This window comes from Bubalus bubalis, chromosome 12 (genome assembly GCF_019923935.1).
Source record: "Bubalus bubalis isolate 160015118507 breed Murrah chromosome 12, NDDB_SH_1, whole genome shotgun sequence".
Classification (NCBI taxonomy): domain Eukaryota; kingdom Metazoa; phylum Chordata; class Mammalia; order Artiodactyla; family Bovidae; genus Bubalus; species Bubalus bubalis.
The window spans coordinates 10,853,249-10,868,598 of record NC_059168.1 but is presented as its reverse complement, the minus strand read 5'-3'; the positions used below and the strand labels follow the sequence as shown (position 1 = coordinate 10,868,598).

Sequence of the window (15,350 nt, the reverse complement as noted above, 5' to 3'; positions counted from 1 at the left end):
TTCAACTAGTAGAGCCATTTAACAATGGGATATAGCTAATAATAATAATATAGCTAATAATGTTATATAGCTATATAACAAAAAAAGCGAGCATTATGTCACAGCAAATAAGTAAAGTTCTCCAATAGAATAGTTTCAGCAATGGGTTGGAGATTCTGCTACATGGCTTGAGTTTTACAGCTCCAGTTTCTCATTTACTGTAGATAAAATAGAACATTTTAATAATTAGATCAGATCCTGGGATCTGATGACCAGAGGAAATTTCAGCATTGTGACTTTGTTAGGCTTGAATCCAGTCATTGTAGAGTGGATCTCATCAGTGGCAAATGTCATGATGATGACTGGGGCCAGAACGGTTAGATATTTCAAAAAAGACTATCCAGGCCAGCAACAGTTGTCCAGGTGTGAGGAAATGTGGGGTCTTTGTTGAAAAATCTTCACAATTCTTCGAGGAATGAAAGATTTCTGTTATGAAGGTTTAGGACTGAGCTTATAGGCCAGAGCCAAGGAAGAATTATACCAATTAGTCCTTGGTGGTAAATGTTACTGTTATCTTTCAGTTTCCCATTTTTTATTAATCCATTTATTAAATAAATAATTGTATTCTGAGTGCCTACTAAGTGTAGGAGGTACTTTGTAGCAGGTATTTTGCTAAGCACTGAGGATATAGCTCTGAATAAAGCAGACATGGAATTGGTAATCAAAGTGGGAAGCAGACAGACTGAAGATTAAAACAAGAGTGTGACAGTTATGCTATGGAAGTTATGATAGGGAAGGAATGCAGTATTATTATAGGCATTGTGAAATCAAGAAGGTACACTGTAGTCACAGTATTACATTCATATTTAAAGGACATTTCAGTTTTAGCAAAACATCACTTGTCTAGTTAAATTAATATGAAATAAAAAACTATTGGTTTCATAGATTTGTTTCTGCTAGTGTTTACTTTTTTGTTTTTGTAATTGTATAAATACTATAAGGAATAGGAGTTTATACCTAGTTGTACATATTTAAGGATGTTAGAACTTATTTAAGGTGACATTCAGGTATTCACAAGCATTTTTTTTCCTTGAAATTAGCAGTTTTCAAACATTTTGGCCACAGGATTTCCTTGACACACTTTAAAATTACTGAGAACTTTTGTTGATGTGGCTTATTGATGTTTTCCAATATTAGAAATTATTAAAACTGAAAAACTTTAAAAATGAGTTTATCAATTCATTCAAAAGTAGCAACTCCATTGATGTTATAAATTAACCTGGTTTATTAGAAAAATAACTGTTTCAAAATCAAAAATATTTGGAGGACTAGTGTTGTTTTACTTAAAAATATGTACTGTCTGACTTATTAGGAGACAAACAGGTTCTGATATCTGCTTCTGCCTTCAGTATGTTGCTCTATCATATGTGATGTAGCTCCTGGGAAATTCCATGGTATCCTTATGAAATAATGAGAGTGAATAAAGCAAATGATATGTTAATATTATTTTGAATATCACTTTGACCCAGGCATCTTCTGAGAGTATCTTAAGGATGCCTGGGAGCCTGTGAACCACATTTTGATGTAAGATGGAAAGAAACAATCATAATTGTTAGGAGTATTTGCTAAAAAATATAGTGTTTAGGTCTAGATTGTACTCTGGCATATAAGCTATTTGAATGTGGACAGATGACTTAATATTTTTTAAGATTTATGGTCATATTTCCCCATCTGTAAGATGACTGTAATAATACCTTACTTCAAGGTTGTTATGAGGATTAAATAAAATATTGTATGTTAAGTGCCTGCATCTTGTTGTTGTTTAGTCGCTCAGTTGTGTCTGATTATTTGTGGTCCCATGGACTGTAGCCCGCCAGGTTCCTCTGTCCATGGTATTTTCCAGGTAAGATTGCTGGAGTGGGTAGCCATTTTCTTCTCCAAACTTGGATCTTAATAAATGGTATTTGCTGCTGTTGTTACGTTATCATACTAATGCTTGTAGAAAGTTCCAGATGGCAACATTTAGGTTCTTTAAAATATTATATAAGCTAAGCAGTTAATTATCAGCATTCCCAACATTTTTATATTTGAAACTTTGCAGTCCTACAGGACAATTTTGCTTCTCCTGATTTGCCTTTGCTGACATGTTTGACAGAACGTCAAGAGTTTGGGCCTGATTCCTTATTTCATCAAAGTGAACTAGATTTTGCACCTCTGAGGTAGGATGGTTTATTTTTGTACTTGCATATAACGTTTTTACTCTTTCTTTTCTTGTTCTAAGTTGTTACTAAATTAATGACTTGTAGTGAGACTTGAGGTGATATAGTCAGTACACACTTTGAAGGTAACAAGGCCTTAAGATATAGTACATGTTCATTTGGCAGAATAACGTGTGTAAAGATGAGGCAGGGGAGTGTAGTTTATTTAAAAATAATTTCTAATGTATTCTAGCATACTAGGCATATTTTAGTTTAGAAAGCACACTCGATTTTCTTCTTTATATATCTGCTGATTTGCTATCCATCAGCCCACTCCCATTCTGTGAAAAGCATTCATTTCATTGTCACTAGCTTGTTTGGCATTCTCATTTTTGTCAGCCAGTATTGAGTGAACCTAGTTATCTCTCTTTCCTGTGTAGAAGGTGCAAATAGGAAGTAATGAAGTAGCATGATTTTTCTAATAGATGTATCTAAATTAAGTTATCCCAAATTAATGTCCTTTAGTCATCATGAGAGACAAGTCTGGAATTCTTCAAATCATATTTGGAATTATCCAAGAATATTTTTCTTCTTTTAGAAATAAAAAAGACAATGTAAATGAAAAACTATAAATGTTTACAGAGTTAAAAACCTCTGCCCTTATGCTGTGTTTTACTTTAAAATTACTTTTATGAAAAGTGTTCTGTACACAGTAGTCAACCAATGATTAGGTTATGTTTTGTTTGAAGAGTAGATCACTTAAGTGGTTTTTAAGAACATAATAACTAGTAAAAGAATTAATTAATGCATGTTAAATGAATATTAAATTATGGTAGGTAATAAATTGCATATTTTAAATGGTAAAGTTTGAAATTTTCATTTAAAGAATCATCTTTGGGGCATAGTATTGTTTTGAGATAAGCCTGAGAAAATATCAGGTCATAGGATGGTAGTTCATCTTCTGTCTACAAAAAATTTGAGGAATTTGAAATTAGAACTTTTTCAACATACTTTTCAAATAACCTCAGTTTTAGTAACATCAGTTTTGCATTTTTTTCATATTAGTATTTAAAAAAGATAAATGTTTTTAATGTGTTATTTATTTATTTTTAACTGTATATTTTCAGGGCAATTCCTGGTAAGTCTGAAGACACTGAATGGTTTTCTCGACCGTCGGAAGTTAGTGAAGCTTTATTCCAGGCAGCCTCAGGAGTAGCTTCAGACTTAGTTAACAGTTGCTTTAGTATATCTCAGCACCCACTTATAGGTGGTACAGCTGTTAAGTCTCAGCACTCTTTATTAACTCCTGAACAAGGGACTAAAGAAGAGACTGTTTCATCTAATACACTTGATCTGAAAACCTGCGAAGACTCTGGTAATTATGATGCTGTTTATTCATATATGTCATGGGAGACACAAGAAGTTATGCAGGAGCCAGCAACCAATTTAGCTGATAAAGATCACGTTTCTTTTTCAACTGCATCTGATATAAGTGGTGAATACATAAATCCTAAAGGAAGTGACAGTTTTGATGCTTCTTATTTATATGCACAGTATGGGAACCAAGGAACTTTACAACAATCAGAAAAATATTCAGCCAGTAAGGACCATGATTCTTATTCAGATTCATCTGACACAATTGATAGAAATAAAATTCCTAAGGAAAGTGACAATTTCTCTTTTTCAAATATGCCGTGGAGCAAGCAGGGAGCTTCACACCATCCAGAAATATATCTAATCAGTAAGGATCATGTTTCTTTTCCACATGAAGTTGCTCCTCATTTTAATAATAAAACGCCACATTCTTTCTGGCATTGTTTTTTGGGATCAGGAGGAAGCGAGGTTCCCTTGATGTCTGATAGTCATCATTTTGAGAGTGTTTGTTTAAGGGCTCCTGTTGAGAATGAGGTGAAACAAAAGGTGGATTCTTTGGAGAGTTATAAAAGCAATGAAGAAGATTTGGGGAAAGGATTATCTCAATGTTTTGAAGTAAAGGAGAATAGAAATACTTTAGTGTTTTCAGAGGTGCATCCCAGATCTTCAGAAATACAATATATTGAGAATGTTGTAGTTCCTGATAATTCTGTAGAAGTTTCAGAAGCACATATACTCTCCCGGGGGCTTGATAGCTCTACGATGGAGATTTCTGGTGGTCCTCTTCAGACTATTAAATCCAACTCAAATGAGACATCAGAACAACTGTATTTTCAAGAAGAAAGAAACCAAGAGGCAACTTCTGTTTTTGATGGGGAAAATGTTGGTGCTATGAAAAATGTAGCTTTTCGGGCAGTTATTGCCTCTATTGAACCTTCCAAGAAGGAGAGTACAGTAAATGAAATCCAAACTGACATCAACAAATCTTTAACAAATGACAGCCAAGAAAGTGAACTAAAAAGTCCAGATCCTTTCCTTTTAAATTATGATGAAAACCTTTTATTTGATAAACTTAATCATCCACGCTATCAGTCTACTCCCGGGGTGTTTGAATCAGGAGCTTCAAAACCATTGTATAAAAAAGATGATGGTGATAGCTCCCTGTACTGGCATCACAATTTAAAATCAATCCCTAGTGTTTCTCAGGAAATACTGATTAAGCCACTTTCTCTTAGTCCAGAGCTTAAGCCATCATCTTCTTTAAGTGAAAAATCTCTCAGACAGGCTATTGGTCTTGGCAAAACATGGTCAACTTTATTTCAGTATGGTATAGACAATGAACAGTTTCTTCCCATTGGGAAGATAAAGCCTGTTTCTGCTCTTGACCTTGCAGAGAAGTTAGGATCTTCAAACATTATTTACCCAATGAAAGTATGGACTTCAGATTCTTTGGTTTCACAAGATTTAAAGCAGCACAGCTTTGAAGAAGTTGCAGATTCCTCAAACTGTATTTTGGGTAAGACTGTAAACTCTAGTTATGTCATTGAAGGTCCATCTGCAGCTGTAGGAAGCAGCTTTTCAGCAAACTTGGTGGCATGTGATGCAAAGTCACAAGGTGCTTTACCAGTGATGAGTAATGCACCATTAATTGCAGTTGGCCAAAAGACATTGCTGAAAGCTGATATGGGCCAAGGTGAAATTCCTCGGCCTTTGGGAACCAAGTCCAGTTTTACTATACATACAATTATGCACAATGACTCGTATTTTGTAGAGGGCCTGCAGGGGAAGGCTGAATCTGACATCTGTACTCTGGACGATGATACTGAATGCTGTAGCGTGGATGAGAATGCTGTTGTATGCAGTAAAAGACAAGAGGTAAGGCAATAAAATGAGTATTGGGGAGAGACATGGTCTTCTTCATTATTGTTTTAGGAAATGGTATTGTTTGTTTTTATTTTTACTTTTTACTGTTTCCCAGATATGTGACCAAGGTGACTTGACTGGTGAGTGCATTGAACTAGCAGATTTAGAAAATTTGCTTGATGATCTAGAGATTTGTGACAGCTCCCTGCAGTGGCAATCTACTGTACAGCTACCATCTAAGGAAGACAGCAGTTTTGAAGATTCTGTAAGTCTTTCTATTTGACATTTCTTGTTTGGTGGGGAAAGAAATTTTAGTTGAAAAACGGGGATGAGAATAAAGGGCTATTTATATCCTCCGATACCAAATTTTGATGTGTAATATGGCTTTCATATGATATCCAGGAGTATGCTGCATTAATTTATTAGAGGTTGGCATAAAAGAAATGTTTGTGATTTGTAGACCATAAGACTCACTAAGTTCTATGGTGCTTTGGGAAAAAAGGCCAGCCTTTGGAGCATCCAGGCCCTTCATATTGAAATATCTTAACTCTTTCAAATTGTGCTAGCAAGAACCTCTGGAATGGTGTTAAGATTAAACTCATTCATGGAGATACTCAATTGTGCTTTTTCTACCCTCTGGCCTTCAGTGTAACAGCCCTTGGAATAGGCCCTGAAATATTCATGTATTTCTGTTTAGAAGCCCCTGAAAGATTTTAATTTCAGAGATATCTCAAAGTCAAAATTTTGTTTTATACAAGGCTTGATTTGCTTGGACCCTTGGCTCTTCTGACTTTAATGGTTCTCTGGTCCCGTTGCCCATCTGGTTTCATCTGACACTGTTAGCCCCGCCCTGAGTCCTGTTACCTGATGATGTATCCTTACATTCTATTAGTCATCAAATATAGTTAGGTTACATATATATGGTTACATATATATGGTTACACATACATATATACATATATATGTACTTAATGTTACTTTCCTTTTCCTATTTTCCCATGTTTAAGATAAATATGTCATTGGAAAGCTGCTAGTTTGAGTTGCAATTATATTTTGACCTCTAGGTTAGGGTAAAAAGAGAAAATGAACAAAAATATTGTGATAAGCTTTTCCTTTTATTTCAGTTTATTGAATTTATTTACAGATAGTAGAATTTATTTATAGATAGTTTTATTTTCTTCAACATTCTAGACATTGTTTACTTCTATTTTTCAATTTAATAACAATGGGGATGATAATGATAGCTAATGTTTTGTGCTCAAATACTGTGCTAAGAGGTTTACTTTATATATGATACCTCAATTCATTTAGTCCTTTGGTCGGTCCTATCAGGTAGGATTATAGAGATACCAAGGGAACATTTCCCTTGATACCAAAGATGGGCCAATACCAAAGATGGGCTCAATAAAGGACAGAAATGGTATGGACCTAACAGAAGCAGAAGATATTAAGAAGAGGTGGCAAGAATACACAGAAGAACTGTACAAAAAAGATCTTTACAACCCAGATAATCACGGTGGTGTGATCACTCACCTAGAGCCAGACATCCTGGAATGTGAAGTCAAGTGGGCCATAGGAAGCATCACTACAAACAAAGCTGGTGGAGGTGATGGAATTCCAGTTGAGCTATTTCAAATCTTAAAAGATGATGCTGTGAAAGTGCTGCACTCAATATGCCAGCACATTTGGAAAACTCAGCAGTGGCCCCAGGACTGGAAAAGGTCAGTTTTCATTCCAATTCCAAAGAAAGGCAATGCCAAAGAATGTTCAAACTACTGCACAATTGCACTCATCTCACACACTAGTAAAGGAATGCTCAAAATTCTCCAAGCCAGGCTTCAGCAATACATGAACTGTGAACTTCCTGATGTTCAAGCTGGTTTTAGAAAAGGCAGAGGAACCAGAGATCAAATTGCAAACATCCACTGGATCATCAAAAAAGAGAGTTCCAGAAAAACATCTACTTCTGCTTTATTGACTATGCCAAAGCCTTTGACTTTGTGGACCACAACAAACTGGAAAATTCTGAAAGAGATGGGAATACCAGACCACCTGACCTGCCTCTTGAGAAACCTGTATACAGGTCAGGAAGCAACAGTTCGAATTGGACATGGAACAACAGACTGGTTCCAAATAGGAAAAGGACTACGTCAAGGCTGTATGTTGTCACCCTGCTTATTTAACTTATTCGCAGAGTACATCATGAGAAACGCTGGGCTGGAGGAAGCACAAGCTGGAATCAAGATTGCCGGGAGAAATACCAATAACCTCAGATATGCAGATGACACCACCGTTATGGCAGAAAGTGAAGAAGAACTAAAGAGCCTCTTGATGAAAGTGAAAGAGGAGAGGGAAAAAGTTGGCTTAAAGCTCAACATTCAGAAAACTAAGATCATTGCATGCGGTCCCATTACTTCATGGCAGATAGATGTGGAAACAGTGTCAGACTTTATTTTTGGGGGCTCCAAAATCACTGCTGATGGTGATTGCAGCCATGAAATTAAAAGACTCTTACTCCTTGGAAGGAAAGTTATGACCAACCTAGACAGCATATTAAAAAGCAGAGACATTACTTTGTCAGCAAAGGTCCATCTAGTCAAGGCTATGGTTTTTCCAGTGGTCGTGTATGGATGTGAGAGTTGGACTATAAAGAAAGCTGAGTGCCAAAGAATTGATGCTTTTGAACTGTGATGTTGGAGAAGACTCTTGAGAGTCCTTTGGACTGCGAGGAGATCCAACCAGTCCATCCTAAAGGAGATCAGTCCTGGGTGTTCATTGGAAGGACTGATTTTGAAGCTGAAACTCCAATACTTTGGCCACCTGATGTGAAGAGCAACTCATTTGAAATGACCCTGATGCTGGGAAAGATTGAAGGCAGAGGAGAAAGGGGATGACAGAGGATGAGATGGTTGGATGGCATCATTGACTCGATGGATGTGAGTTTAGGTGAACTCTGGGAGTTGGTGATGGACAGGGAGGCCTGGCGTGCTGCAATTCATGGGGTCCCAAAGAGTTGGACACGACTGAGTGACTGAACTGAACTGAACTGATGATTATCATCCCCATTTTATAATTGATATTTAGAGGATTAAGGAACTTGCTGATAATCATTTAGCAAGTAGAGGAACTAGTATTTGAAACTATCCTTGTATATATACTTAATGAATATACCATAAATTGCCTCCCTGTTTAACTGTTCTTCAGTGACACCAAAGCCAAGATTTTGCATTATTTTGGCACGAATGAAGGTCAAAGTTAATTTTAATAAGAATGAGAAGCAAAATATCAATTTTAAACTTAGAGTTTCTTTTTGTTCTCTTTCTTTCAGTTTTATTGAGGTATAATAAGTTTAAGGGATACAGTGTAATGACCTGACTTACATACATCATGAAATGATTACTGCAGTAAATTTAGTGAACACCCATCATTTCATAAACATATTAAGGAAACAAAAAAAATTTTTTTCCTATTATTAGACCTCTTATGATTTACTCTTTTAAAACAGCATTGTTAATTATATTTACAGTTGAGTTTCTAATTTTTTTTGATAGAATTACTTTTGCAACTTATGTCAACTTTTCATATAGATAAAGTATATTTGAAGACGTGAAGATATATATTTATTTAGTTAATAGTGATGTGCGGAGATTAACTCTGACACAGCTCCAAATTGTATTTGCCCTTAACTGTAACCTTAAGTATATTTTTTTTAGTCCAGGGCAGATGCTGTTTTCTCTGTTGTCTTTCATTCTTAGGTCTCTATTATAATCTGGGACTTACATCATGCTAAATATGAGAGAAGCAATGAGCCAGACATGGTAATCATCTTTCTACATGGCTCAGCTTGCTCTCAGGAGGTCTGCCTACTGCTTAGTTTCTTCCTTATTCTCATCTGGGTCTCAGAAGAGTCGTTCATACTTGTTTGTCTCACTTTGGTACCCATCCATCATTCTCTGAATGATTATTTGGGTATCCATTTACATATGATGTAGGTTGGGGCAATGAAGAGAATGTGGAGAATTGGAGTCAAAACCCTGTTCAGTTACTTTGTTGGCCTTGTACCTTGGTCAAATGATTTTGGAGGATTATTCTCCTTCCTTGTCTACATAAAGAAATAAGCAGTAATAATCAACCTCAAACATTGTTATATTGAACGGGGTAAGGTATGTAGCATGTATATAGTGCCTGGCTGTTAGTTCCCTTTATTTTAGTGAAAGTAGATCAGTCTATTACCAGGGGTTTCCTACTCTAATTTGTTATTTTGTTCTTTCTCTTGCCTTGTTCCTGGAAGCATACTACATTCTTTTATCTTCTATAATAAAATACTGTTTTAGTATCCCTTATTTTGGCTGTATATCTCTTAACTATTATTTAAGGTTGACTCCTTAGATCTCTTTCTTTTTTGTCTTGTTGGTTCCCTGTCCATCCCATAGGCTTCCCTGTAGCTCAGATAGTAAAGAATCTGCCCACAGTGCAGGAAACTGGGTTCGATTGCTGGGTCAGGAAAATCCCCTGGAGAAGGAAATGGCAACCCACTCCATTGTTCTTACCTGGAGAATCCCATGGACCGAGGAGCCTGGTGTGCCCCCGTTCATGGGGTTGCAAAGAGTTGGACACAACTGAATGACTGACACTTAGCAAATTTCAAAGAATTTGTTTCCACTCAAGATTTTCTGTGTGGATGATTATCATCTCCATTTTTAGACCCTAGTATTTTTCCTACATAGACCCATATACTATCTTGTATGACATTTTCTTGTGAATATTCCCATCATCTCAAATTTACCTTGCCTAAATCAGAATAACATATCTTTTCTCTAAAGTCAGAGTGACTTACAGATTTTTTGTTCCTCTAGAGGTGTTAACATTTCTTGGTTTCTTTATTGTCATTGATTCAATTTTCATTGTTGATTATAAACTAGGAGATAAACCAATCTTGATTTTTTTTCCCTCCTACCTCCCCTAATTTTTAGTGGTAAATATCTGTTGATCTCTTAAATATGTCTCATCTTTTTCATTCTACATTTTCTTTATTACCTACTCTAATATCTGTATATTTTGAAGCTTTGAAATTTTATTAAAGTTAAAATTGGAATAGAAATGGTTTTCCCTATGTTTAGAAGCTTTAGGGGGAAACTGCTATTAAACACAGTGTGCACACACAAGTATTCATCTATCGCGTATGTGATGTATACAGTTGACCTTGAACAATGTGGGAATTAGGGGCACTGACCTTTTGTAAAGTTGAAAATCCGTATTTGGCCTCCTGTATCCCCGATTCCACCAAATCTAGGATTCTTCCACATCCGCAGATTCATCCAATCTTGGATCATGTGTAGTACTGTAGTATTTACTGTTGGAAAAAAAAATCCATGTATAAGTGGACTGCTGCTGCTGCTAAGTCGCTTCAGTCACGTCCAACTCTGTGCGACCCCATAGACGGCAGCCCACCAGGCTCCGCCGTCCCCGGGATTCTCCAGGCAAGAACACTGGAGTGGGGTGCCATTGCCTTCTCCAATAAGTGGACTAGTACAGTTCAAACCCATGCTGTTCAAGGGTCAACTGTACATTAGTGAGCTGCATGTCTCCTTCAGCAGTAGGAGAGTTGGAAACTAAGAACTTTGTGTTATGTTTAGGGTTTCTCCACATTATTGGTTTGGGGTTGGCTAATTCTTTGTTGTGTGGGGGTGTTCTGTGCATTTTAGGATGTTTAGTAACATCCCTGGCCTCTACTCACTGAATGTCATTAACATTACCTCTACTAAAGTTGCTGCTGCTGCTGCTAAGTCACTTCAGTCGTGTCCGACTCTGTGTGACCCCATAGACGGCAGGACAGAGAAAAATGTCTCCAGGCCTTGCCACATATTCCTTGGTGGGGAGGTGAGGGAGTACAAAATCTTCCCCAGTTGAGAACCATTGGTCTAGAGAAACGATATAGGCAGTAGAAGTAGAATTATTTATTTTCACATTCTGCCAGCTTCCTAAGAATGTTTGTTACTACACAATGAAAAAACTTTCATAAAGAGGATAGAAAAATTCATAAAGAGGATAGAAAAATTTCAGACTCTGTCCTGGGAGGGCAGCACTGGAATAATATTTTAGGAAAATAAACCTAAAAGTGGTATGTTGTTTTTATCAAGAAAGTGTATGTATACTCATGTATGAATATATGGCAGTATACTATGCATTTGGTGAAGAGTTGTATATATTTATGTACCAACATCACTAATAATAGTTTCTAATTTCTTTTTTAGCAAGGATTTGCTGAAATGCCATGAAACTTCAGGAACTTCTTTTTCAGCATTTAACTTTTATTTCATCAATTTATATTTCCTACTACTTTTGTTTCAAGAAATTTGAGGACTTATGTTTTTTGGTAACTGATCACAGATCCAGTTCTTTGGTGCTTTTATTTTTCTTCTAAACATTTGTGGATTTCTTGAAAATATTTCTGTTCTCATCTCTTTCCTTACCCTAGCATATCTTTCCTACTTAAGGAAAAAAAAAAAAAAAAATCCTTGAGCTTGTCAAGAGTATTATAATAGTTCAAATCCTGCAGTGTTCATACAATTATTGTAAGGATCAAACTTCTGAGTAATAGAATACTATTATGTCTCCTATCTGTAATATTCTGTACAGGTTGACTTGAAAACCCTCAGAATAATTTGTAGAGCCATCTTGGAATTAACCAAATAAGATATGACCTATATATGAATTCAGGAGATTTAAGAGTATGATCTTAAGGAACCTGGTATAACTGTTTAGCATTCATTTTCATAAAAAGGAGGTTTATTTTTTAGTAGATGAAGTCTAAAATTAATCTTCCTCTTTTTCATAGGTATGTCCTTCTAATACAGACATTAATGAATCTTTTTCATCTGTGTTGCCTCCATTTGTTCCTCATGAGCCAACTAGAGATTTGGAATATCACTCTTCAAATCTCCGAATGTTGAGGGTATCTCCTGACACTGTGTCAAGGACTGTCAGACATTCAACAGGTACGTAGAGAAGGATATATTGTGTCTTTATAACTAGCTTGCTATGCCTAATTAATTTTTAACTTTTGAACTGCAATGATGTTAACTTTGGATTAGGTATATTTATAAATCCTCAGATATTTTATTAGATGAACCATTTGATTTTTCATTGAGTTCTTCCTGACAGTGTTTAGAACTGAATTACATGGAGGAGTCTGATATTAAAGTCAGTTTGTTTCTATATTCCTTTTTGAGACTTGAAGGAAAAAGGAAACTGAATGAACACAGGAGCAGATATAAGTTTATAGAGAGGAGACTGAGAAATTAATTTTGAGGTAGAAAGCAAGATTGCCCCGGGAGTTGGTGATGGACAGAGAGGCCTGGCATGCTGCGATTCATGGGGTTGCAAAGAGTCGGACACAACTGAGCGACTGAACTGAACTGAACTGAATGGCTAATGATGTTGAACATCTTTTGTTGTGTTTATTGGACAGTTAGATATCTTCTTTGGAGAAATGTCTGTTAAAAGTCTCACTCACTTTTTAATTGGTTTATTAACTTTTTGTTACTGCATTTTAAAAGTTCTTTGTATATTCTGGATACAGGTCCCTTATTAGATATGCTATTTGCAAAAATTCTCCCACTCTTGTTGAGTTATGGGTTCACTTACTTGATGGTGTTGACTTCACAGAATTTTTAATTTTGATAAAGTCTTATTTTATCTGTTTTTCTTTTTTAAAGTTAGTTTTAAATAGTGGTAAAATACTGATAATATTTCATCTTAGCTATTTTTACATATATAGTTCATTGGCATTAAATACATTCACATTGTCATGTAAACAGTGTCATGCATTCACAAAGCTCTTTCATCTTGTAAAACTGGAACTCTGTATCTAAATATTAAAGGATAGCTCCCCATTCCCTCCTACTTCCCCATCAGCCATGGTTCTACTTTTCACCTCTGCTGTGAATTTGACTACTCTAGGTACCTCATATAAGTGTTTGTCTGTGACTGATTCATTTCACTTGGAATAATGTTTTTTAAGTTTTATTCATGGTGTAGCAGGTGTTCGATTTCTTTGAATTTGTAGAATTTTTTGAGAATATTGCCATATTAATAATATTGCATATTTTGATCTGCGCGTGTGGGATTTCTTTTTGTTTACTTAGGTCTTCATTTCTTTCAACAATGTTTTGTAGTTTTCAGCATATAACTCTTGTATGTCCTTGTTAAATTAATTTCAAGTATTTAAATCTTTTTGATGTTACTACACATGGAAATGTTTTCTTAATTTCATTTTTGGAATAGTCACTGGTAGTGTATAGAAATAAAGTTTAATTTTGTATGTTCATCTTGTAGCTGGCAACCTTGCTGACCTACCTCTTTGTTATTCCTAATAATTTTTTGTGTGGTTTTCTTATTTTTGTATACAAGCCAGTGTCATCTGCAAATAGAGATGTCTTCTTCCTTTCTAGAATGTATTCTTTTTTGTATATTTCCCTAGTTGCCTTGACAAGTACAGTGACAACCTTCAGCACAGTGTTGCCTATTGGTGGCAAGAGCAGTCTCGTGCAGGTCTTTTTAGGAACGTCTTTTATCATGTTAGCTGAGGGGTTTTTGTAGATGCCCTTTATCAGGTTGGGGAAATTATTTTTTATTTGTAGTTTCTAGAGTGCATTTATCACGTAAAGGGTATTAGATTTTGTCAGATGCTTTTTCTGTATTTTTAAAAGGATGGTTGTGTGTATCATTTTTGTTCTTTATTCTAATATTATGAAGCATTATTAATTAATTTTCAGATGTTGAGTCAACCTTGCTTTCTTGGTTATAAGTGCTACTTGGTTATGGTGTACAATCTTTGTGTGTGCTGTTGGATTCATTTTACCCAGTGATTTTTTGGGGGGAATTTTGTGATTCATAATAGATATTGATGTGTAAATTTCTTGCCTTTTTTTTTTTTTTGGTTAGGTTTTGGTACAAAAGTAACACTAGTGTCATAAGTTGAGTTAGAAGTAATTTGAGTTTTCTTTCTCTTTCTCTCTTTTTTTGTGAGTCTAGGTAAATTTTGTCCCTATTGTTGATCTTTTTGAAGAAATTTTGATTTCTTCTTTTTCTAATCTCTATTTTTTCTACTTAAATCTATTTGCATTTTAGTTTCTTTTTATTTCCTTTCTTTCATTTGCTTCAGTTTTAGTTTGTGCTTTTTATTGTTTCTTATGATGAAAGGTTGTTATTGATTTGAGATTTTTTCTTTTTAATATAGGTATTTATGTTGATAGATTTCTAAAGACTAACTGCATGCATTAAGTTTTGGTTTGTTGTGTTTTTGTTTTAATTCATCCAAACTGTTTCCTAGTGTAATTGTAGGAGTCCTTTTACACTTTGTTGAGGCATGCTTTATGTCCTACGGCATCGTTTATCCTGTAGAATGTATGGTTTGCACTTGAGAAGAATGTGCATTCTGTTGTTGTTAGGTGGTGTGTTCTATACGTGTCTTCGTTCCAGTGGGTTGATAGTGTTCAAGTCTTCTGTATCCTTGTTGATCTTCTGCTAATTTTCTCCATTTTTGAAAGTAGGGTATTGAAATCTCCAACTATTATTGTTTATTTCTCCCTTTTCTTTCAGAATTGCTTCATATATTTTGATATTAAGTGAATCTATGTTTCTAATTGTTATATAGTCCTGAATTGAGCCTTTTGTTGTTCTACATTGTCCCTCTTTAATTCTAGAAACATTTTTTGTTTTGTTTTGGTTTAAAGTCTATTTTGTCTATATCAGTGTTGACATCCCACTTCTTATGGTTGCTGCTTGAATGTCATGTCTTTACTCATCCCTTTACTTTTAGTCTACTTATATTTTTGAAGCTCAGATTTATGTCTTATAAGTAACTTACAGTTGTATCTTTATTTCTTAATTCCAGAATGATAGTCTTTGCCTTTTAATGTGATTGTATAATCC

General features: G+C 35.3%; 1 protein-coding gene across 9 annotated transcripts in view; it reads left to right on the top strand.

The window, feature by feature from the left end:
• The window catches only part of ALMS1 (ALMS1 centrosome and basal body associated protein), a 190,704-nt gene that overhangs the window by 44,413 nt on the left and 130,941 nt on the right, over window positions 1-15,350 (top strand). For 6 of the 9 annotated variants that reach the window (XM_044925770.2, XM_044925771.2, XM_044925768.2 and 3 more), the window contains exons 1-4: window positions 3,568-5,067; window positions 5,323-5,426; window positions 5,530-5,679; window positions 12,253-12,412. In XM_044925770.2, coding sequence (XP_044781705.2) covers window positions 3,579-5,067; window positions 5,323-5,426; window positions 5,530-5,679; window positions 12,253-12,412 — 1,903 coding nt within the window. In that variant the 5' untranslated portion in view covers window positions 3,568-3,578. The other 3 variants (XM_044925773.2, XM_006045930.4, XM_006045931.4) reach the window with 2 other exon arrangements.